A 25,791-nucleotide genomic window follows, 5' to 3' on the forward strand; every position below is an offset into this window, starting at 1 on the left:
ATCCATTCCACTCTCCCAGCAGTGGTGAGCTGGAAATCTGCATGAAAGGGAAGGCACAAATTCCTTGTACCATCTGTCCTCCCACCTCCCAAGAAAGAAAAAGCCTGCTATCCAAAGCATGGGGTCTAATCCACACATGGCTGCTTACACATTAAAACACTGTACTTTGACCTTCATAAAGGTTTAGTGAGTGAGGCATGATAGTATCTGTCCTTGCAAACCCTCCAGGACAGGACAAAACTGGCAAGGCTGTGTGTGATTTAATAGGCAAAGACACTAACTTGTGGGGTTTTTCTCCTGTCCGCAGCTAAGCAGAGATTAGCATGACCAAAACTGTTTATTTTGGAAAGAAGAGTACAGGAGGGGAATTCAGCACAGCAGAGAGAAGACGAGTTAGATGCTGCTATTTTCACTAAAAGAACAATGAATCTCTAACACAACTGAAGACAAGCTTAATTTGATAAAACATTTCTAATGTATTGCCCACAAGAATTAATGGGAAAGCAAAAATTATTTTAAAGTTTCCTTAATATTTGCAATTGCAATACCTGAGCTATCCTTGAGATGGTGCAAAAGACATGCTGCTGGCTGACTGCTGCTCTCATTAAGGGACCAGAAGACAGAAAAAGGAAAGTGCTAATTATATCCCTATGCTTTTCAGTTTTAAGAGTTTGTTTTCTTTTCAATTGTTTGGAACAAGTCTCTGAAAACTGGCAACCCCTTACAGCAAAAGTGCTGTTGCTTTAATAATTAGCTCTTCTTATTTCTCCCCATTCTGGTTTTCCACTCCCCCTCCCCCAAAATCTGCCACCTAAACTATGGCACTATTTCATTGACCTGTGATTTATGACTTCTTACAAACAAATTGTAAAGTCTAGGAATGAAGAAATCCTGGATGAAAGAAGCTGGAGAAAAAGCATGTGTCAGATTTTGAGTGAGATATTTTGAGTAGTAGTAAGAAGAAAGGAAATTACTTGTTGAGCTTACTGAAGCAGCAACATGCTTTTAAAGAACTTGTGCTTAATGCTTTAAAACAAAACTAAACCTTATTTCTTTATTAAAATAATGTAAATATTCAGCAATAGCAATTATTCTTTCCAAGCCCTTTTACTGTGATAATACCCCAGTCCTTGCTATCTTTCTGTAATCTACAGACCCACCTGCAAGCTTGTAATTTACTGACTCCCTCAAAACTTACGTCCCGTTTGTTGACTCCATCATCATCATCACCACCATCCTGTTATTTACAGCTGTAATAACAGCCAGCAAAATTGTCCCTTACCAGAAAAGCTCCCCTCCTTTCTCACTCTGCCTGCATTGGATCCTGCTCTTTTGAACTGATCAGAACAAATGTAGCCACCCACCTCTAGGAGGAAAACTGAGCTGCAGCCCTGGTGAAACATAAAGTTTATTTGACTAAAGTGACGCAAAAATTCTTGAAGAGCTCTTTGGCAGCAGATTATCTGGAAATCAGACCATGTGAGGGGGATTGGTGTACAAAAACCTCACCAAGATGCTGAGTTGCCCACAGGCTGACTTCCCGAGACTCTGAAGTAAATGTGGGTGAAGGTTACTCGAGCTTGGATAACACCAAGGAAAGCGCTTCAAACCCATCTGAAAGACAGGTACTTTATAATTTTGTTTTTAACACTCTGCTATCTAAGGTACTTTATGAAATTCAGACAGACTCCTAGACGCTGTCTTCAGAGCCTACCTTCTGAAGCAAGCAGATACTAGAGTTTCATTAACTTTCACTCCTCATTGCCTCTTTCCACTTTGGTTATAAAATCTGAAACACTAATGACAGTCTACAATATGTATAATACCTTTTGTTTCATTTGAAATCAACTTTTAACGTTCTAGAGTAATTTCTAAAACATTGGGACAATGTACATCTCACAAAGCTTTGGGGGGAAAAAAAGATACATTGATTTTTGGTGAAAGTTTGCTTTGATTTTTTTTTTTTTTTACTTTTTATGCTTTTTCTTGCTTTTTTAATGTTACATGCTCTACTCCATCTTGTTCAGGCACTTGTCCAGCAGTTATGAATGTTGGGGGTCAAATGCCTGTAGCAGAACATGTTACGACAATCTGAAATTCAGCAGTCCACGTAATTGCATTATGAATGTAAACTTTATTGAAAATTTACAAAAAAGCATTAAACTATAAGGAAAAATAAAGGAAAGAAGTAGAATCTGACGGAAAAAAAAATCAATGCAAGCTGTTGTTTATTTTAAAAGAGCAAAGTAAGCTTTACTAACCGTGTTAAGTGATATTTTTAAAAGGTAAACTGTTCCAGCACAGTAAATTATGTAACTGAATGGGACAGGTTTATTGTAAGTAATAAATCTGAAGAGTATGTCATAGATATATTTATAGTCAATCATGTTTACTGCTGAAATCAACTGGCTTGCTGGGTTAGTTTGCTAAGTAATATGGAAGTTTAAGTGAGGAATGCAATGTAACTGAATATATAAATAGTCACAGAAAACATGTTTTGATGTATTAAGAAAGCCTGGGGAGAAAAGGATTGTGCATTTAATAGATTTGGATTCTTGAAAACATTGTGGAATTTTTTTAATGTGGCTTGTTAGCTGTCAGGCACTTTACCAGGGAAGGTCTCATACACTTAGGCTTCATCTTCTGGTGCTTTTGATGAGTGAATTGACTGTAATTTTCTTGGAGAGTACTTTGTAAACTTGGAATATAGCAAATGACTGTTGTGGGTCCATTTTCTGATTGGACAGGGTGTGATGAACTTCAATGGATATATAAATCAAGAAAAACTGCCCCAAAACTGGAATTTAATAAAACCCCTAAATTACTCCCACACATGGAAATGTGCAGTGTATTTAAGCTCTTTCCTGCTTTCCTCAACGGAAATATAAACCGCCGAGTTTTCATTAGGAACAGTATTAAGAGCCTAAAAAAAAAAGTTCATTCTGTATCCTGGTGTCCTTTCTGATCCTAATGTTTTAACTCTTTTCCAAAACCGTGTATTTGCAGCTCTGTTGATCTGGCAATCTGTATCTTACAGAACTTACACAAAATAATGAAGCCTGTCTGTGGGATAAGTATTTCATAAAGAACTTAAGTAGAACTTGGAGCCTGGATAAAGGGGCTGTAATTTGGAGATAGCCATTAATAAGCCTCCTTCAAAGAAACATCATCTGGAAACAATGGTGACTGTTTCTTTACTTTCTTTATGTAAAAACATCACAAACATAACCATATACATGCTGGCATATATGTGCAGCCAGTCTTTGACTTGAATCTGCAAACAGGTCTTTTACTTGAAACACCGTGCCCATTAATTTGCCAGTGCAGAGTTATATTAAGGAACAGCGCTCTATTTGGTGGTATTTGCTGTGTTATGACTCTTCCTTCAAGTTTATAAAAATAATTTGAGGAAGAATACAAAAGGAGTATCATTCCTTCTAAGCTTATCTGTTTCCTTCCACTACATATGGACACTCTCAAGCCATAAAATGCATTTTCTCCCCCCTTCCTCCGTTCTTTAAGCGACTGTCATAAATTTGGCAGCATTCCCACTACAGTGCAGTATCTGTCTTCTCAACAAATTTTAAAGGTAAAATCTCTCTTTCCTGCTAACTTTTTAATTTCAGACTCAAACACGGACAAGATTATGACATAAAATGTACAGTACAGGTTTATATTCCCCCAATACTATTGCTTTCAGAAGCACTATTTTCACATCTTACCTATATTTAGCCTTATCTGGGAATACATGAGTTAATTGGAGAGAGCTCACTGCTTATGCCATTCTCACTTTGGTAAGTAGCCTTTTATTCTCCCAGAAGGGCCATTGTCTCAGTGGGACTACTTGTCCAGTACAGTTCTACTCTGTTTTAGTAAGAATGTGAGCAAGCCCTTGGAGACCTGCAATTATTCATATACAGGATCCATTTTGTCATCTACATGCTGCAAGTTTCTTACAAAATACTCACAAATTACCAGTAATGTGTAGAAATACCCAATCCAGTTATATTTAAAATCACTGGCACTGGGATCAGACCTGCTATGTGTGGAAACAATTTACTGGACCTATTAATTTCAGTGGGGTTTGATCACTCCTTATCAAAAGTCAGTTTTGATTCTCTTAAACTAGACTAGAGAAGCATAGCTAAAAAAAATCCTGAAGAAATCAGTTTTCAGTTGTTGAGGGGTGGTCTAGATATCAGTTTATATCTGCTTTGTATCTAATACTTCTGATTCTGTGGTTACCAGCAGCCCTACCAAAGCTGGGACTCTGTATCTTACTATGTCTTTATGAATATCAGTTTTTGAAATCTGAAATACAATCTGTCACACTTGCTATCAGCTCGCCTGATGGAAACAAACTAAAAGAAAAGGATATTCTAGGTACTAATTTGTTAATGAAATCAGTGTACGTGAACACAGTCAAAAGCAAAAGGGATTAATTTTTTGCATTATGAACTCTAAATATGACTCATATTTGACAAACAGCAGGTAAAATTCATCATAATCTAGTGCAATCTAGTTTCAAGATTTAACTGGCTGAAATTTTTATTTTCTAACAACTCCCCACAGTATGGCAGCATCTAAGCTATCCCACAATAACTTTGATTAAAAGGTTACTCTTGGCTTGTGTGAAATCAGAGGAAAAATATGAAGCCTCTATACTCCTTCACACCACACATGCAGCAAGACAGGAACGCACTAGCCCACAAAATGCTGCCAAAAGGAAAAATCTTTACGAGGTTCCCACTGTCATCCAGGTCGCGTACCTCCACTCCTGTGCAAAAGGCAAGACTAGGACTGTGAGGAGATATAGGTGAAGATCAGAAATGTTTACTGCTATGTTTATCAGAGTTCAGTACCTGGAAACATCCAGGTACGTGGCTGTCGGAGGGTCATGGCTGATACTGTGGCTCAGAGGTGAGAACAGTACCTACAGATAAAAAACACAGCTTTTTCCTGCGTGGGATACGTGATTTCTATCTTGTCATACAAACTTCTCGCTTGATTTTCTAGATAAAAGTAATTTCCCTGGACTCTTTCCATTTACATGCAACAGCCTGTGTGAACTGCATCTTTATTGCAAGGTATAATATGCAGTCAAGCAGCTACATAATTTTAACAGTCTTAAATATGTTGTGATAAAAGTGAGATTTAGGTCAAGTTAACAGAAATCATCGTAATGTTTGCTTCTGTTTGCCAACACTGTAGGCTAACTTTTTGCCTTAAGAGTTTGAAGTACTTTAATTCTTTGCAAGTGCTAGCGTGTAAATGGACAGACGTAAGGCAGATGGAGGAGCAGCGTGAGTGATAGCGGTAATGAGTTTTGCTACAGGAATGCAGCTGTAACCCAGTGAGTGGCTGGTACTCCAGCAAGCATTGGTTTATGAAATTAGCACATGAAAAAAGAACATAATTTGTATGAAGTGAAATATATGCAAATATACAAATTTTGCAGCTTTGCGACTTAAAATGTATTTGATCATTTGGACACAAGTAATGACTTCTGTAGTCATGCACAGTGAGGCTGAACAAGCCCTTGTGCTGAGGAATTCAGGAAGTCAGTGCTGCCCCACCTCAAACAAAGTAATCTCCAGGTGACTTGAAGCATTAAGATGTGCCTCCCTTGAAGCATCTGGTATTTGCTGCACCTCAACCTAATTGTTTTAATATCCTAGACACACTAAAAGTCAATCCCCTCCTTTAAAAAAATACAGAGAACAGGAAAATCATTTTGTTTTAAAGTGCTGGAAAGATTTGTTTTTACTAGATGGCAGAGCATTAAAGGAAAGGGATTCCCACACTGCCAGGAGAGGTCACTGCATGCCTCAAGAAATAAACAAGGCGATGATACATCAAGTTGTGCAGCTGCTGCTCAGGAAGGAACCGGACCCCAGGACAGGGATGATCCTTGAGGATTGCTTTGATAGAGGCAAAGGCGTTGGGTTTGTGCATCAAGGGACGTACAGGCCTTTTACATCTACAGTGCTGGTTCAAATTTAGCTCTGTGTGGGAGTAACAAAAAATTATAATTTAATTAATATTTGGCTTATGTGAACTGTGTTGGTGGCTTCAGCCAAGCTCGTAGAAACACATGGCTTCAATTATCCATCCTAGTGTTTCCAACAAACAAGCAAAGTGGGGAATAGTTGTGGAGGACACGCTGCCTTGTTCCAGGGTCCTTCTCCAGAGCAGAGCTGAGGGTCACTCCTCTTTAGTGACTCTTTGTGTAAGGAGGAGTGCAAATTACAGGGCTGGCAGCATGGCACCTTTCACATGCTCCTAGACAGCACAGCATTATGGAGATGAAAACTGCCCTTTAGAATAATCTCTGTTCAGAGCTACCAGAGAGAGAAAAGGCGCAGATGCTTAGTGCTTCTCAAAGGAGCAAAGTCATGTCTACAAAATATGGATCAAAACAAAATGAAGGCACAGCTATCTTTCTTCTTTTTTTTTTCTTTATTCTGTAACTAATTATGTTGGTGATAAGAAGGCAATGTGTATTTATGTAAAAACAACCTTTGCAACAGCTCAGATTGAAAATAGGTAATAAACTGCCATTTCTTATATCATTCACTATTGTCATTCTAGCACCTGTAACTAATGTGAGATCGGTGCACAAAGAGGCCTCGGTGGGCAAAATCCTTCACTATAGTGTAATTTTCCCCTGGATGTCTTCCCTAGTGGTCCTAGCATACTTCCCAACCCCAAAAGCTCTAGTTCTGTAGCTGGTTACACTGTTTGTTGCAGTTACAGTTCCTTCAGATATTTTTTCTTGAATTGTTAACAAGAGGGTGGAAAAAGTATATTCTCCCACAGTTTTTTACAGTGTAACGAAATCTTCTGATTCTGTAACTGTTCTGTTTTCATGTGCCAACTATGCCACTGTGAACACCACCGCACAGCTGTAGAGTCCGTCACTCCAGAGATTTCCCAGGGTAGCTGATGAGCTGTAATTCTCTTTCGAAAAGGAACAGTTCAAATTCCAGCTGAAGCCCTTGAAAGTTCACAAATCATTTTGCATATTTGAGGCTCAAACTACTGAAAATTCTACAAAAACATTTCTTTCCTGTGGTCTGCAGAAGACCAGAAGGAGCTTAGATCTGGATAAGACAACTACATTGATTGTTACAGATCTGAGAAAACAACAAGAAATTCAATGACCTTTCCTCAGTGAAGAAAGTGCCAAGAAGTATCTATGTGCAGTAAGAGTTTAAGTCTCAGGTATGGAAAATTCAGTCTCATGAGATAATGCAGTTAAATCAACACCCTTTACTGCTTTCCCCTTTCTGAGTAAGAGGTATAAAGTCCAGAAGGGCTCAGGTTACTCTTCCATATTCCTATCTTACATTTAACATGCTCTATACAAGGGGAGCATTGGCTGTGGCCTTTCCTAGGATTTTTATGTTGCCACAAGTGGTGGTAGGATTGTTTTCATCTCCAAAGCTCTTTTGGGACATTTGGAAGGTTTCGGACTCCAAAGACATTCAGGTTTTATAGTCTTGCAGGTAAAACAGAAAATCCTGTTCTTTCCCATAGTATTCTGGAACGCTGAAGATGTTTCAGTCTTTGTGGATGATTAACTAAAGGTAGCAAAGTACTGCTCTTCTGAGAATTCAGCATTAATGATGCACTGCTTGCTATATGGTGAAAAGAACATTATCTGGGTATAGACAGAATGTAAGCCTGAAGAACTAGAGATTTCTGAAAGTTATAAACAACAACTTCAAGGGACTTTTATCTCGAGAACATCCTCCTGTTTGCTCTGGAGCTCAATAACTTTTGTTGTCTTTATGCTTGCACTGATAAATGTTTAGGAAGAGGTTTAACAAACTGTCTTTGCACAAGGCTGAAAGCTGGGAAAAACTTGAGTTTTAAGAGCTCTGGCAGTGAGAAAATTCTAGTGATGAGAAAATAATCTCTCCTCTCTGCTTTAGTGTTTTCAACAGTTAAAAGTGAAATGCTTATTCTTCTGCTAGGATGTGACAATGACATTTACTGTGGTAAAATACTTTGAAAAGGAAAAATTGGATGTAATTATAATAATTTAATCTGGAGTGGCATCATGTAGATTGTGTAACACTTTGCAAGCTATAAAGCAAGGTTACTACCCCAGGGAATTTACAGCACAAAGGATCAGCTCCTATTTCAAGATTTTGTTGAGTAAAGGCAGCTGGGCATTTACATTACCTGAACAAATGACCCACTGAATCACAATTCTTTTTGTTCTGAAGGAAAAGTTAATTGTTTTATACCTTTTCTTTATTTTGGGATGGTTTACTTCCTCTGGATTACACTTCTAGCACATATAAAGAGGACAGGTAAAGCCAGGGAATTTCCCAGTACCTGGATTTTTGCTGGTGGTGGACAGTAACACAGCAGTAGTGCCCACTACCCTTCCCAGGGCTGAAACTACCATGGTAGCAGATGCAAACAGAATGAAAGATGCCTTTATTTCCCCGACGAGTTAAATAAAACTGGGGACGCGTTTTGCCCTTTAGACACATATGTTAGTTCTTACTCAAAACAATCAAATTGAAGTTTCCTGATCTTTTTTTCCTTGTTATCAGTGTTGACTTAGCCTCAAAAGTTAGTTGATGCAAACCACTGAGATTTAAATACTTTTCTAACCTTTCATTGAGCCTTCTAGGTCTGCTGCTAAACACAGGAGACATTCTGGGATTTCTGAAGAAAGGTGGTCATGAAATGTAGTTTGTATACCCATTGTTATCTCACATTTTTTGAATTAATTCTTTTCCCTTCATACTGGGTGAATCTAGAAATTGCCAGTAGAAGTCACAGGATGAACTGAAAATGAAAATACAAGCCACACTAAACTCTGCCCTCATTTTTGCAAACTGGGAGTCCCACAACCTCCCTGGTTGTGAAACCAGTGTTCAGAGGGAGAACGTGGTACCAGAAGACAGCAGGACTGTGTCTGCCTGTGAGTTGTCCAGCAACGCACAAAGTCCAGCAAATCTGCCTGAGAGGTTATAAGCCAGGTACACTGACTTCTGATGTAGAAGAGGATGATTGCTTCATTCCTTTCTCTGTACAAAATCCTGAATGGATTATCTGCTAAATGATTCACATTGCGTGCTGTCATGGTTAATTACTTCCAAAAGTATTCTAATCACAGAATCTGCCAGTTCTAACTTGAAAGTTACCAGCATCAGTAAGCCCTGTAATGGATTTTTAACTATTTGTAATTTCTTAGATGGTGTTTGTGCCTTCAATCTGATGGATTTAAATATGGAAGAGGAATTCTAAAAGTGCTGGGAATACACTGGGAATAAAAGCGTGGGAAGACAAGCCATAGGGGGACTCTGTGCTGCTGTCCGTCTGCAAGTGATCAGAACAAATCTCAGAAAAAATGGAAAAAAAGGCAACAAGCAATGAGACTGAGCCACTGACTTCCAAGAAAGATGTCTCAGACTGTAACGAAGGAGACGATTGTAAAGAGAACGGACTTCTGGTCAGGAACCCTAAATCTGCCCTACGGCTAGTGGAGGATGGCAATAAAGTCCATCCCAGCCAGGGAGATAAAGGGGAGGCAGCTCAGATCTCAAACGGTTATTCAGGGGTTCAGAGCTCTGTTCCCTGCAATGGCATGGGAGAGGTGGAAGACGCCCAGTGCACTGCCCCAGCAGCCACAACCACCACTACAACCACCACTTCTACCACCTGCGGAGCAGAAGGCCAGCAGCAGCTGATGGAGCTAGAAGACAGAGAGACCTGGAGTAAAAAAATTGACTTTCTACTCTCTGTCATTGGATATGCAGTGGATCTGGGAAATGTGTGGAGATTTCCTTATATATGCTATCAAAATGGAGGAGGTCAGTGACTAGTTCTGTATGTTGTTCCTTAATGCTGAACTTCCTTGCTTATGAATGGATGATTTAGTGGCTTATTTTAATATCATATATAACAAATGACCAAGGGGAAATCACTTACTTTTCAAGCAGCCTGGAAAACCTAAATACTGGGATAGGATAACTAGACACATTAAGATGGAAGAAAAACTATTTAGCAAGATCTAAAAAATCAGTACAACTAAAAGCTGAGAGCCAGTTAGGTGCAGAACCACCTTCCAAGAGAAAAGACTGAATCCCTGTCCCAAGGAGTATTTTAAAATCAGATAAACCAACATGTCAAAACCAACTCATCAGGAATGCTAGCTCTTAGACTCACTGACATACCAGCCAAAATATAAATCTAATCGAGGAGACCCTGGAAAGGACTTTTGTCTCCCTGATGTAACAAAGGCATTTTACTAAAGAAGTTAACGATTTTATCTGTAGCCCATCTCACAATTGCATCCACTGCAGCCAGTACAGTCTTGATGAATCCTATGTCTACTTGTTACAGAACATGAGAAGTTTGGCCTGAGTCTTGCTTCCTATTCACACTGCAAAGTAGATACTCTTATGATCAGTGTGGCACACCGGCTAGGGAGGGAATATGCATTTTCCCTGTGGGATAAAAGGAACTGTTGTTTATGGAGTGCTGGTACTGTTCGAAGAGAAGTCCTATGAAGAGTTACAATTATCTGCTTTTTTTCTTGCAGGAGCATTCCTCATTCCTTACACAATTATGGCCATCTTTGGAGGGATTCCTCTCTTCTATATGGAACTAGCACTAGGACAGTACCACAGGAATGGGTGTATTTCAATTTGGAGAAAAATATGTCCTATATTCAAAGGTAAAGAAGGGAAATGGAAAATTCCTAGGAACTTTCTGAATAACTGGAAGATTTTCCTATAAAGGTGAAATTTCTGAAAATAATATGAAAATCTCATAAAACAAAGTGTGCTGGTTTTGGCTGGGGTAGAGTTAATTTTCTTCATAGTGGCTAGTATGAGGCTAAACCATGACACAAAGTAAGGCTTGTTCTACACAAGATTTTGGCTTTACAAAGAACGCTTTCATAAAACTTTATGTACACCTGCAGGTGTGTGTGTGTGTACTCTCATACACACGTATGATGTGCAACTCTCAAATTGATTAGATAAAGGCCAGTCCACTTCCTCTGACCCAAGCCTGAAAATATCAAAAACCAACCAAACAAAACAAAAACGTAATTAATAAAGTAAGTGCAGCATTACTGAATCCAAGGCAAAATTATAAACCAGGAAAGAATAAAGAGCGACTATTTCTATTACAACGAAATGATTCCCCATCTTCAGCCTGGCCTGTCAATTGCTATCCTACAACAGGGCCTTCTAGAGTAAAAGGACCTGTTCTATATGCTTGTTTACTCTTGCTCCCAGTGTTATAGCTCTGGTCTTGTCTTTTTTATTTACTGAGTGCAAGATGCCTATTTCTAAATTCCAGGAATTTAGCAACACATGAAAAAAACTATATAAGCATGTTCTGTCTTGATTAAGGATGCTTTCTTGGAATCAGACCCTGAGTGTTTCCGAAGCCACAAGAAATTCCAGTGTTGTAAACACTTGAGAGGGTATGTGTACCTCCTGCAGAGCTGCTTTAGATGGTTACTAATTGTAGTTGATGTGATAACCAATTCCTTACTTTTTTTTTTGGCCTAAAACTTATACTCATTTCATGTAATTATTTCCTGCCTTACTAGGAATTGGCTTTGCCATCTGTATAATAGATCTTTATGTAGCCTCCTACTACAACACCATTATGGCCTGGGCCTTTTACTACCTCATATCTTCCTTCACGGCGGAGCTGCCATGGACCAGCTGCACAAATGCTTGGAACACAGGCAACTGCACTAACTACTTCAGCAAGGACAATGTCAGCTGGTCCCTGCACTCCATCTCTCCCGCAGAAGAATTTTATACGTAAGTGCATGTAAGTGAGGACAGTAATATTGGACAGAATGGTGGAATATGTAGCAAGCTTTTCTCTAGAGGGGGAGCAGGGCTGTTTATTAGTGGTACCCTTTTCTGAACTATTCAAATAACTGAATACTTGTAGGTGTATGTAAGCTTAGGGTGTACGGGACCATACTCTATATTTTAGATCAGAGGTTCCCAACCGCTGTCAGCTGTCATCACTTATCATCACTGGTGTACCATTAATATCAAAGTCTTAATTAAAAAAATCCAAAATTACATGACTCTGAAGGCTACTTATCAAGGCCTCAGGACTACTTGTAATGCTCAGATCACAGTATGGGACTGTTCAAAGCATACTTAACACAAGCATTTGTTAAAAAAATACCTATACTGTGTTTTTCTTTCCTCTTTCAGCCGCCAAGTTCTACAGGTGCACAGGTCCAATGGGCTGGATGACCTGGGGGGCATTAGCTGGCAATTGACCCTCTGTTTATTGTTAATCTTCACCATTGTATACTTCAGCATCTGGAAAGGGGTCAAAACATCTGGCAAGGTGAATGCAAAAGCAAGACAAATCAACTTGGTACAGTATAGTCTAGCAGCAGTTCTAAATGAGCCAATTAACTTGACAAGAGAATTATCTCAGATTGTCTTCATGACAGGGATTATAGGCTCATGTATTTGGGAAGCACTTACTGCAGTGGCTACCACTGTCAACCAAGCAATATGTAACAACAGTAAGTTATGCCACTGTTCTCTGGATAACAACCCTGCCAAGAGAAAATGTGGGTATAGATGTGCAAACTGCCTGTTTACAGACATTCTGAGAAGTTCACATAAAGATGTTATAAATGCTAAGAGCTACAGTAAGAATAACTCATTATCACCTGTTAACTTTCTACCCATGGCAAATGCTGTCTTGCTGTTTTCCCTCACAGGTGGTATGGGTGACTGCCACATTCCCTTACGTCATACTCTTTATCCTGCTAGTGAGAGGTGCGACTTTGCCTGGGGCTTGGAGAGGTGTCCTCTACTACTTAAAACCTGACTGGCAGAAACTCCTGGCCACTGAGGTAAAAAAACATGATAAAAGGGTAGAGATTTGCTTTTAGCCTATCAGCATGTACATACTTCAATGTCTATTTTCAGCACAGAGCATGATTAAACAGATGTCTTAGCATGGACTTAAAAGCCTGACTTCATGCTCTTGTTGAAACAGTCACGCTATTCTTTCCATAATTATAAAGATTTTTTTTTAAAGATTACGAGTCCACCATGAATTTAGCTTGAACTAATATTAGGGTTCCCATACAGTAGTTGAATAGAATTAGTGATATGATTAGAAAGAAAACAAGTGACCCAACAGTTTTTTTGCCAGGAAAATGGTGAACAGCCCGACATTGAGTGAGAAGCTATGATAGCTGCTATACTGCAACAAAATCCTTTACCTACGACAGTCACACTGAGCAAACTAAATTTACTAAGCCCTAACAACTGGTCTAGCTGCAGGTTTTTTGGCTGTGAGGGGATCATTATACACTTGGGCAGGCTTTTGCACAGCCCAACGGTGTTCACAGTTGCCTGTATTTAAGTAATGCAGGTTACTAGAGTTGAAACTTCAGACCTCCATCCTGTGACAAGCTTTGGCAGACAAGCCCAAGGATACTCTCTGTAGCCACCAACTAAAATGTGACTCAGTAATCAAGTGCATGTGGAGAAGGAATAAGTAAGTTAGGCCTGCATACCCCACCAATATTGGAAAAGAAAGGAGGAATGAGGACAAGACTGAGCTAAACAACAAACCCCAGACATTCCAATATCTGATTCAGCTTTGAACTCTGTGGATGACAAGCAGTCCATCAGGTCAAGGCTGCACTTACTTCTCTGCCTATGAAAGTGTCTAGTGAGGAGGGTGATGGAAAAAACCCAAAGCAATAAATACTACAAATACAAAGATTAAAAATTCTAATGTTTGCAAGTCTGCTGCTGCCCAGCTGATATGGAGAGTTCTGAATGAAGAGGAAATGAAAAGACACCAGTCTCTGATAAAGCAGCATCTCCAATAAGGAACCACATCTTCTGAAAAAGCAATAAAGGGCATTGATATTGTATTGGATGTATCTGAAGTGAGGACAGCAGATTGCAATCTGTGTGCTGGACGATGACAGAGCTCTGTCTGTGAATGATACAGGATGGCCTCACACGATGGAAGAGAATATTAGAAATGAGTTGTAATGAACTCCATGTTTCAATCAAAAGAGGATAAATGAATGAGGACTTTCACCTTCAGAAAGAGAAATGATACTGTACTTCACAAACGCTACTCATTAAGGCTGTGGCCACTTTTCAAGTACAACAGGCTTTTCATAACAAGATCATCACGCTTGCATCTGTCATGGCTACAACAAAGCTGAATCGAGTCCTAAGGACTAGAACTGCATCCACACTGTCAAATGTATTTCCATAAATCTAGGAAAAATCTAGGCAGTGATCATCTACTACTTAGCCTGGAGGACACACAGCCAAACATAGGACTATTCCACAGCACACAGAGTTTGGAGGAAGATGGGCCAAGCCCACTGCAAAATCATGGCTAGAAGTTCTCTATACATTGCAAAACTTGTGTTAAACTGATTACAGACAAATCACTGTGAATTAATCTAAGATGCTGTCAGAAGTGAAACTGCCAGTGAGTACTTAAAACAGTGTAAAGAGATACAATAAGCACTGCGTAGGTACTAAAATTATAATGGATATTTACAACTCTCACAGATCTACAATAAATATTCATATTTCAACATGCTCTCTTAACAAAATGTTTGTTAGCCCAGGACTAGGATATAGGCAGACTAGTGAAACACGGTTTTGTAGGCCTAGGCGATATTCTGTATATGCCAAACTCAATCTGTTTCATGTAATTTTTTCTTGATTTTCAATATTTTTCAGGTTTGGGTGGATGCAGCAGCTCAGATTTTTTTCTCCCTTGGTCCAGGTTTTGGTGTCCTATTGGCTTATGCCAGCTACAACAAATTCCATAACAACTGCTACCAGTGAGTTCTACCTTATTCCATAAGTAAAATTGAGTTGTTAAAATATAACTGGGTATTTATGAAAAAGAAACACAGTGCTGGTGAAAGGCACTGAATTGTCAGACCTGTGTACCTAGAAATCAGACAGAAGCGTAACAGAACACAAGTCCTTATTGAAAGAACCGGCAGTCTAAAACATCTCTTCTCTGTTGTGCCTACCCTAAAGAAAGATAATCTCTACCAATTACAGCGAGGATTCTAAGATGTAGAAACCTGCCACAAAAAAATTGGATTAAATCCCTGCCAAACAATCGTATCATAATTATTTAATCTCAGCAGTCAGTTAGGAGGTGACTTTAGAGTCTTGAGCTGAATGGCAATTTACAGTTGTTTCCTTGTTATCTTAAAAAACTCTTTCATAACTTGTAAAGTAAAATTCTCAATTCTTTAATATTCCTATAGTAATTCCTATTTTTTTAAAACACCAGTATACATCCAGTATTCAATCCAGTGTCAGACTAATGTTACAACTTCTGTTTAAACTTGAAGAAAAAGTAGTTATGCTTTTTTTTTCCCCTCTTTCTTTCAAATCCCGTTTGTTTTTTTCAGTGTATTCCCCTAGTTTTTCTAGGAGTCTATCCAGATCATTAACTCACCCATCTGGTAGTAAACTACCCTTTCTAGCAGATGCTGATTCCCTGATATGAGTTAGGTCTTCTGTTGCAGAGATGCTCTGGTTACCAGTACCGTGAACTGTGTGACTAGTTTTGTGTCTGGATTTGTCATTTTCACTGTGCTGGGATACATGGCTGAGATGAGGAATGAAGATGTATCAGAGGTTGCCAAAGATACTGGTAGGCTAACTTTTTGTACATATCTCAAACTGCTTCTAAGATAGAATATATTTGTATATTAGCTTCTAGACTAAGAACAGCCCAAATTATGCAAAATATTTAGTATATAATTCAGGATACTGACTTACTTTATGATAAGGCACTTTTGTACAGCTAAAAATTATTCCATAAAGACAGCATATAGAAGTCATAATGCATGCAGCTTCTGCACACTGCAAAATAGCCTGGGGTGGGAGAAGTTTTCCCTGGAAGACAACATGGTACAGTGAAACTGCCTGTCCTCCTTCCTCGCAGCAGTAGTGCGCTACCAATTATCCCTAATTCTCTGTTCTAATATCAGGACCCAGCCTTCTCTTCATTACGTATGCTGAGGCCATTGCAAACATGCCTGCTTCCACTTTCTTTGCCATCATCTTTTTCCTGATGTTACTCACACTGGGATTAGACAGCACGGTGAGTAGACAGTAGGCGAGAGAGCGGACCTCTCAGGTATTTGGTGTATAGCCTTACCCCGCAGACATCAGAAGAAACAGAATTACAAATCTTGCACCATCACTAAAGGGTTTAAAGCAGGAGTGGTATCTCCATGTGCCTTCTGTAAGACAGCAACTATTACTCCAATTTTGACCTAAACAGGCCCAAATAAACTTAAATGATTTGCCAGTGTCATACTGTGACAATTAGTAACAGACCTGGCAACACAACCAAAGCCCTTGATTCATAAATTCCTGGTTGAATGCAGCCTTCCAGGCTCCCTCTCCCTTGTAGTTATAAATTTACAAAGCAATTACTAAATTCTGCAATTTTTTCACACTAATTGGATTTAAAAGGTGGGAACTGGCGATGGCCTTCTCAACAGCACTGTGAAAAGGAGATGTTCTAAAAACTTGCCACGTGAGCCTGTTTTTACAGCCTGAGAATAAGCACCTTCCAGGAAGGCTAAACTTGGCTGATTTCACAATCTTGGTTCTACTGAGCCACCAACCACTTATCAGCATCCTGTTACTTGCAAGATAGTACTTCCTCTGGATGATAAGCACTTCCTACAGATACATGAAGACTAAATCCTCACCTTAAAGGGTGTAAAAGTTCTGAAGAAAGACTGTTTAAACAACAGTCACATCAACTCTATAAGCAGAATAAAGCACCAGTGTTTCAGTGCTTTAAAGCTCCTTTAAGCATTGAAACATACTTTAAAGCAGGTAAAACTGCCCTGTATTTTCCAGTGATTTTTCCATGCTTTCCAGTTTGCAGGGCTAGAGGGAGTGATTACTGGAGTACTGGATGAATTCCCGCATGTCTGGAGCAAACGCAGGGAATTGTTTGTCCTTGCTCTGACCATCGTTTGCTTTTTGGGGTCATTAGCAACCCTGACATTTGTAAGTATTTTACCCACTCCTCAGCTTTCCTTACTGGTAGTTTCCTGCAAATGACATCTTGGTGAGGGTAGTATTTTTTGAAGAGAGTTTCAAGAAATCAGATTAAATCTCCAGCCTGCTTTCTTTAAGCATTAGAAATCTTTATCTGTAATGAATGTGAACAGTATCTCTTACTAGAAAATGTGTGGCAAAATGATCTATTGCAATTCAGCAAAACTCTTAATGTGCTACACATCATAAATGACATCATAAATGACATCATTGCTCCAACTGCTGAATCAGTAAGCAGACAACCTTTCACATTTTGTATGTGGTTTACTTCTTGCTCTCAAAAGTTCCATGTTTAAAATGAATTATTATTTTAATTTTCAGAATGTTTGAAAGGTATTTTGAATTTTAAAAAGAATGATCAAAAAAATCATCTGCTAGAAAATGCTGCAATTTACTGTTGCTGTTCTCCAAAAATTTCTAGCAGTTTCCTGGATCATCCTCATCAAATCAGGCCAGAAATCATGAACGGTCGCACCAAATAGTCTCCATGGGGCTTGCAGGATTTCATTTTCACAACAAGCAACATTTTGAATAATAAGTGTAATGATCATAAGGGACAAGGAAAAATTACTTGGCTTTCCTGTCCTGTTTCATTCCACTTGCTCATTTATGTGCAACTTCCTTCTCATTTGAAGCATTTGCTGTAAAAGGAGACTTAGTCCTCTCCAAGACACAGTGCCCTCCTCCTTCATGATTCTAGATCCCACATGGAAAGAAAGCAAAGTAACACCTTATTTATCTCTGTTCAGTAACTATAACTTAAGTTGGAGAAAGAAGGTGCCACCACAGAAGGCATGCAAAAAGCCATCCCATCAAATCTCATTTGTTCATTAAAACCCAGCTAGAACTGCCAGCAATTCAGTTTTATCTTTTCTGCATGGCAGCCCCACTGGTGAAATACGTGCACAGACAGCGAGCAGATCAGCAGCAGAGTACGCTCAAGGATTTCACTGGCAGGAACAGCCACAAAGCGACAGAACTGACTGAATTTTCCATCTGTGAATGCCCTGGTCCAGACGAAGGCAATAATGAACAACAGTATTACAGGATTTCCGTCACTGGTTCTTTGGTTCACTGACAATATGATCTCCTTTCTAGGGAGGTGCGTATGTGGTAAAGCTGTTTGAAGAATACGCCACTGGTCCAGCTGTCCTAACAGTCGTGTTTCTGGAAGCAGTTGCTGTGGCCTGGTTCTACGGTACGTCTACTGCCACATTGACAAACAATGCCAACCCAAACTTCTGAGCTTCTGCAGTGTAGCATTTCCTCTGTTTCTGCAGACAAGATCACTGATGTCTCTGGAAAAAGTCTGCAAAATCTTTTTTACAAAATCACCAATTACCAAATCTGTGAGAATTATTATTAATTGTTCTCTGACAGAAGTACAGTGACATCTAAAAGAAACAAGAGCTACCGTTCAGGATAATTAAGGATTTAATATAATTAAGAGTTATAGGAACAAAACAAGTCTTTCATGATGGATTCTGAATTTATTTGCTATGCATACAAAATGCTGTGCATCTACTTAGAAAAAACTTATCTGCTGTTGCCACTCTCCTCCCACTTGTCTCCACAGGCATCACCCAGTTTTGCAATGATGTGAAAGAAATGCTAGGCTTTACCCCAGGCTGGTACTGGCGAGTTTGCTGGGTAGCAATTAGTCCCATCTTCCTTCTGGTGAGTTTTCTTTATAGCTTGCTTTTTCCAGCACAAGAAAATTACCATTGAACGCTGCAGCTACGTAGACTTCTAAAAGCTTAATTACAGAATCTTCTTGTGAAGTTCTTCAGTAACAATTCTTGTTAAACTAAAAAGGCTCAATTAGTGAAAAACCCAATAAAATGCTGCAAGGTCTTGTTACTAAATCACTATAATTATTTTTGTAGATGAGCTAGCTAAATAAGACTGGGTTCTGCATAACTCCCCTCCTTCCCTCTGCTGAACAAAGTTACTATTTACCTGCACAAAATGAAGCAATAAAAGATGATAATGAAACATACTCTCTGGGGAGTAAAACCAAGACAAGTACATATACTGTCTCAGCAACCGCTGACGACTTTAGAATATTTCACTAAAAATTTACAGCAGTTAATTGCAACCTTTATAAATCTGTAATTCAGAATTGGAAATACTGTCCCAATGTTTGACTTGCTAGTATTATTAATAACATTTTAACATAAAGTGTTCACTTCCTGATCCAAAATTATTTCACACTATCTTTAATTGTTACTAGCCTTAGTGGGAGCAGAGCAGGTCAAGCTGGAGTTTATGAAACACAGAATGTAGACTTAAGGCCTACAAAGTGAATTCAAAACACTTGTAATAATCAATGCACAATTAATAGATTTTCAGTTTATTACTCCTAGAAAAAGGGGGGGAAAAAAGCTCTAAGTAAGTGTGACACCACAAATAACGTTTATACTACCATCCTCTTCGTGATCCTAAAACAGTAAAATAAACAGAGAGGAATACAGCTCTGGTGATGTGGTTACTAGGCAGAGCTATTTGTATTCTCTGTGGAAAGTAAACTAAAAAAAAAAAAGCAAGCCCAGAAGGTAGTATGTTATTTCTGTATGGAAATGTTTCTGGTAATCCTGATCTTCTGATGATACTCTGGAAAAAAAAGGAGTCAGATATCCTTCCAACGATAGTCACAAATATTACTCCTGTAGTATTCAACTAAAAGTATTTGTTCTTTCACAAGAAATTTTTCAGTCATGAAGGATGTGCACAGGAAAATGATCTGACAGCATTAATTGAGCTGATGACAGAATACTATATCCAAACTAGTATTAACATTTGTCAAAGCTACCGAAGATCCAAAATGCTATGGAAAAATATCACAGAAAAGATAAAATTTGTAGAAAATAAGTAACAGTGAAAAAACAGAATCTGTATAGCTTATCACAGAGAAAGCTGAAAGCTGATGTGATTACCACAGGTTAAGTTCTTTAACCGTATTTGAAAGAGTATTAAAAGGGTCTACAACCTAATAAAGAACAGCATAAAACAACAACATAGCAGCTGCAAGTTAAATACAGACCAAGCAAAATTGACATTGATCATGATTAAATACAGGACAAGTAGCTGAGGGAAACTGTACACTTCTCATTTCTGGTGGCTTAAAATTAAGATGATGCCTTTCTGGAAGGGGTGCTTTAGCTGCAATCAAGTTATAGGGCTCAATACAAGTCTAACTGGATGAAATGCTGCACACTGGTACCAATCAATCTGATTTTGTCCATCTAACATCTTTCTAGCCTTTAAATCTACAAGTGTGGTCCTGAGTTTTCTCTCTTAATGCTTCTTAAGCAAGAAACACCACAATGTGTATTTATGGAATAAGCAATCCATAGAATTTTTACCTAGTTCCTTTCAGTTACTGGTTGGGCTATACTCTAAAGCTCCTAAGCTCTTTTAAACTTCCTGAAGGAAAGTCTCAATATCCAAAAGTGGTTTGAGGGGTTTTTTTGTTATGTTTGGTCGTTTTTTTTAAAATCCATACTAATGTCATTTAGGATTTTTTCAGCGTTGACATATGTTTAATCCTTGATTCCTACTCATTTTTTTTTTTTAGTTCAATGCTGTGGTGGGACACAGTTCCCTTAAGTAAATTTGTGCCGTCAAAATACATGTATTCATACTTTGTTATCTTATTTTTCAGTTTGTCACTTGCAGCTTTCTGTCCAATCCTCCTGAGCTACGGCTTTTTGATTATAATTATCCCTACTGGACTACAGTAGTGGGTTATTGCATAGGAACTTCTTCAGTCATGTGTATTCCAATCTACATGGTTTATCGGTTGATCATCACTCCAGGAACACTTAAGGAGGTATCCATGATGCTCTCTTGCTTCTATTTGACTGTTGGGAAGGAGGTGATTCCTAGAAACATTACGTGTAGATTTTTCTGGGGTCTCATGCCCCAGGACTTGAGGATTATTGCTGTTCTGTTCCTAGTCAGCTGATCACTAATTGTCTTCTGCCCATTCTGAGCAATTCACAGATCTCCCCAGGTCTTACTGAGGCCATTGACATATTCATATAAAAATTAAATCAAGTATTTCTTTTTAAGCTCTGGTGAACTGGAGGCTTTTCCTAGAAATCACACAAGACACAGTATCATGTGAATGAGGCAGTGAAAAATCGGTTCCCTTGGATATGTCTGTAAGAACAGGTTTCTTTTGCTCTCCCACACTTAGTAAGATTTCTCTGCCATAAATTTGTGGCAGCCTGTGACGACATTTTTGGGCTTTCTTGTAAGCACACATAAATACCAGTTCAGAAACAATATGTTAAGTTGGCTCAGGTATCCAAGTAAGCTGAAAAGTCCTAAAGCATTAATACAACATCTGTCAAACTTTGATTCAAATTGTATGTTCCAAATAATTAAAAAATAATGCTATGCACTTCTATTGCACCCTACATCTTCATAGTGCTGAGGTAACAGAAGCCTGAACCATCCTTGTGTTGTAGTTCAAGAGGTGTAACTCAAACTAAAGTCACATTTTTATTATGAATCTCTTTCCAAATGGCTGTCATGTTACGTATTACTTCTAAAATGAAGCAATTTCTAATACTGATTTCTTTCCAACAGCGTGTTCTGAAAAGCATTACTCCAGAAACAGCTACAGAAATTCCTTTTGGAGACATCCGCATGAATGCAGTATAAGCTGACCTGTTTTCTCGGGGGAAGAGAGGAAGAGCATAAAATATAACTTTCCCCACACTCTCCCACCCAAAGAATTACGTTTCCAGCTGAGACAACAAAGGGAGGAGTTTTCTGTGGAGGTTGCATCACTGACAACATGATGCTTCTAGCACATTTATCCAAGCAATTCAATGAAATCTACTGTGCACTTCTAACCAGACTGAACTGACTGAGAACTAATTCATTCTGGAAACATGAGGATGGCTGTGTGCATGAGAATACCACTACTCCATGCACAGGCACTGGGGCTGTTTGAAAGTGTGCGTGATTGCACAAGCCACTATAGGACGAGTATCAGCGGGTAGGACTAGGTGTAGAATCCCAAGTCTGTGGCAGTACTCCTGTATCTTCCTCAATGTGATCGTTTGTACTGGGCAATGTCATATTCGCTTCTAAGGTTCTAATTGCTTAAACTACATTGAAAAACACAGAAATATTTCTGATAGCCATACATTACTCAAGTAACACAGGGTTTTATAAACTAGAAAAAAATTTAGTAAATTCCCTAGGTTTGTAGTGGAGAGGACAGAGGAAGAGGAAACAATCCTGAGCAGCACTATATACAGCTCTGCGTAAATTAGCACACACATCTGGTAGCATTATCCTCCCCTTCCTGCATTTTGTAGATGGTAACAGTTTCTATTGTTTCTTGCATAACAAATACTACAAAAGCATTTTTTGTAATGTTGTAGCCTTCACTTTCCTTTAGACCCAATTAAGCTGCAAAAACTCATCATGGGTTACTTGACAAGAACCTAAGTTGCTAGCACTTACTCTACTGTTTTCATAACTAATCTAAATATTCACAAAATCATTGTCCTGACAGACCTAACACTTACACGTAAAGAAAGTACAGACCAACAATGAATTTTTGAGTTCCGATGCCAAAAAAGTGGAATCTTAAAAATCTGCTTCTCTGCTTTTTGTTTTTTTATTTAAATTTAAGTTCATGCCTAAAATTTGCTGGAACCTGTGACTTTTTCTATTCTTTGCTAGTACATAACTGAAGTTTAGAATAATCCTTTTGGCTGGTTGACAAATGTACATTTAACAAACTATAAAAACCTACTTTGAAGATTTATTAGCTCATATTCTAATGTGAGCACATTTGGTTTTCACCCTGAAGAAGAAGAAGGGAAACTTTATTCTAACAAGAAGTTGAGTGGAGTTCATTCAGCAGGACTGATTCTCATCAGAAGTATTATATTAAATTTCAAGGCACTGATATACAAATGAACTTCCGTGCACACACTAACCTCTTTATATTATATGCATACCCATGCTCTCCAAATGTAACTGCCCTTCAGACTGACTGCAGCTGTCAAGTCAGTTGGAGGAACAGTTCTGCTGCAGTTATGTGGAAGTTCAGATAAACCTAAGTAGGCATAATTTATGTAAGAACTTGCATTGTATTTTTACTCTACCACATCACAGATTATAACAAAAGTAAAATAAAATAGAGGATAGAAGTCTCTTATGTATCTCCTGGTCTACGTAGGTAATGTACTGCTAAAATTAACAAGGTTATATATGCATTCACAGCAGCAGGCATTAAGAAACCTGTTGAAGAGTCTACATCAGTATGAAGAACTTAGCATATTAGAGGAAAGCAGTGACGGTGCATTTGCCTTTCGAAATCACGTCTGCCAAGGTTTTTCTCCCTTAGGTGTGCAGAGAACCTCCTGGAGGAAGGCCTCTTACACTTCAGCTGTTGACTTGAGTTCACTTAACTTTAGGTCTCAAGCCCAGCTTCTAATAAGGAAATAACCTAAAAGGGACAAGGACTGTTCTTTCGAACTACAAACAAAAAGACTCCTGAACTATTTTTAAAAAGGGAATGTTCTTTCACTGCCACTAGAAAAACATAATATATCTGTCTTACTGGACAGTTACTCACAAGAAAAAGTTTTGTAGCTTATCCCTCAAGAATATTTGAAAACTACTTCCAAAACTGGCTTCATTGTAAGGAAAAGAGGAACAGTTTGGGAATTCTTTTAATATTAGAAAGCCACTTAGTTATTAAGTTGCCAATCAGAAAATCACTGTTGGTTTTTTTTCAAAATTAAATTTTCTGTTGTGAGTTCATTAATGAAAAAATACATGTGAAATGTCAATGTAAGATTAATGAGGTACTTGTATCTATCCAATATCAAAGTGTGGGAAATAAAGGAGAAAACCCTACCCTGCTTCTTCACTCTTCAGACTAGTGTTCAGCTAATGCTAGATATGTTTCCTCCTAAATGGATTAGTATTTAAATAGATAAACCTTACAAATGGATTTTTTTTGCCAGACTTAGTAGTGTTTCATGCTAGGCTCATTAAACAGAACAAAAAAGAAAACGCCACACACCCCTCAAACCAACACAAAACTTACAGTTCCAATTTTTGGTCATTTAAGTGTAGCCACTTGCAAAAGTCTCTTTAAACAGACATTCTGCTACCTTTTATTGGAAAGGGTGAAGGTGGGGACAGAAATGATTGAGTTAAATATGGCATTATCTGTATCAAAGTCAAAGTTTGTCTTCAGCCCTTGCAAACAAACTGACACTGAGAACGTTATTTCTAATGGAATAATTTGCAGAGTTATAACTGCTGAAATCACTGCTATTTAGTGTGCAACACTACTGATGTTATTCTTTTATAACAGCATTTGAAATGGCAACAAAAGATGCATCTTTAATTTGAATTTTTTTAAGACACTAATATATGACAGACATTGTCTCTCTGGGTAGTTTTAGCACAGAATGCTCAGCAACTTCCCAAGAAATGCCACTGTTTTCTAGTGGATTAAAAGTCAGCCAAGAAGCCCTGATATTAATACAAGCCCTGCAACAGTCACAGTGCGAAACAGGGCAAGGCCTCTCAGCTTGAATTTCTCAGTTGAAAAATGAGAATAATGCACTCCAAGTACAGATATACTGAGAAAGGGTGAAAGTTTTAAAAATTATTTGAAGATATAAAACGCAATGTAGACATGCAAAGTCACAGGAAAAATATTTTTAGAAATAGACTGTCCCGATCATTTGTGATGTTAGATCTTTGCTCTCTTTTTACTAGGATAATCCAGTCTGAGGTCTTTATGGGAACAGGAAGCAAGGAAGCCCTCCAGAAGTGGATTAAAAAGGCTTTTTTTCCCCTGAATAATACAAAGATAAAATACATCCATGTTTTCATTCTATAAAAGCTGAACTTGCAAGGCAGTTCAGTCCTCATTATTTTTTTGTTACATGGCATGCTGGTTTCAAGTTTTCTAAATCTTCTCATGATAAGTTCATTTATTAGTATCTCTATTTAGCTAAGTGGTTGAAATATTGAAAAATTTATTTCATTTATTTTTTAACATTGATTCTTTTTTTTTCCTTTTACATATCCATCTGAAAACATTTAGAGTAACCAGTATTTATCAGGTAGCTCAACAAGTAGCCATACATTAAACATTGTTTTTGTAAAAAAGCTAGTTATATTGATACCAAATGGGCTGCACTGCAATTAAAAGTGTTTTGAGGCAAACAAATTCCTTCTCTTCAGCTCACTTGCTGCTTTTCTATCACATGAGTATATCCTACCCTCTATTCTGAATAGTGAAAAGGAAACCGGTAAATTAGGACCATGTTTGCCTTTTAAGCAAAGGGAATTAAACTGGAGTTTTAGCTGTACAGAACTAAGTATTCCCTCCAACTTGTACATAATGCACCTGTATTAATTTATGCGGTTGTTTAGTTACAAGTGTTGCAAGCTGATTGTAAGTCATCAGTATGTGCCTTGTACTGTAAACTGTTATTGTAATAAATTTAATATTCATAAGCCATCTTTAGACGTCTCTTGTGCCTCTCTCTTACAGGAAGAACAAAGATAAAACTCAATTCCAAGAAAAAGCAGAATATCTAGTCCAGTTTACTACACTAACAAGGCCTCTTTGACAAAAAGCAGAGGACTTGCTTCAGTGTTTAAACCTTGGCCC

General features: G+C 38.3%; 1 protein-coding gene across 2 annotated transcripts; it reads left to right on the plus strand.

The window, feature by feature from the left end:
• Nucleotides 1-566: 566 nt before the first annotated feature.
• SLC6A4 (solute carrier family 6 member 4) lies at nucleotides 567-25,632 on the plus strand. 2 transcript variants are annotated; one of them, XM_049802454.1, is made up of 14 exons: nucleotides 567-1,625; nucleotides 9,218-9,836; nucleotides 10,568-10,702; nucleotides 11,591-11,810; nucleotides 12,222-12,360; nucleotides 12,746-12,880; nucleotides 14,754-14,857; nucleotides 15,563-15,690; nucleotides 16,031-16,143; nucleotides 16,938-17,069; nucleotides 18,219-18,318; nucleotides 18,697-18,797; nucleotides 20,785-20,952; nucleotides 21,717-25,632. In XM_049802454.1, exons 2-14 carry the CDS (start codon nucleotides 9,374-9,376, stop codon nucleotides 21,789-21,791), a joined length of 2,013 nt encoding a protein of 670 aa, XP_049658411.1. In that variant the 5' UTR covers nucleotides 567-1,625; nucleotides 9,218-9,373; the 3' UTR covers nucleotides 21,792-25,632. The 2 variants fall into 2 exon arrangements, with proteins under 2 accessions (XP_049658411.1, XP_049658413.1); XM_049802456.1 differs by lacking the exon at nucleotides 567-1,625 and adding an exon at nucleotides 6,786-9,002.
• The last annotated feature ends 159 nt before the right edge of the window (nucleotides 25,633-25,791 follow it).

Source organism: Accipiter gentilis, chromosome 6 (genome assembly GCF_929443795.1).
Source record: "Accipiter gentilis chromosome 6, bAccGen1.1, whole genome shotgun sequence".
Lineage (NCBI taxonomy): Eukaryota > Metazoa > Chordata > Aves > Accipitriformes > Accipitridae > Astur > Astur gentilis.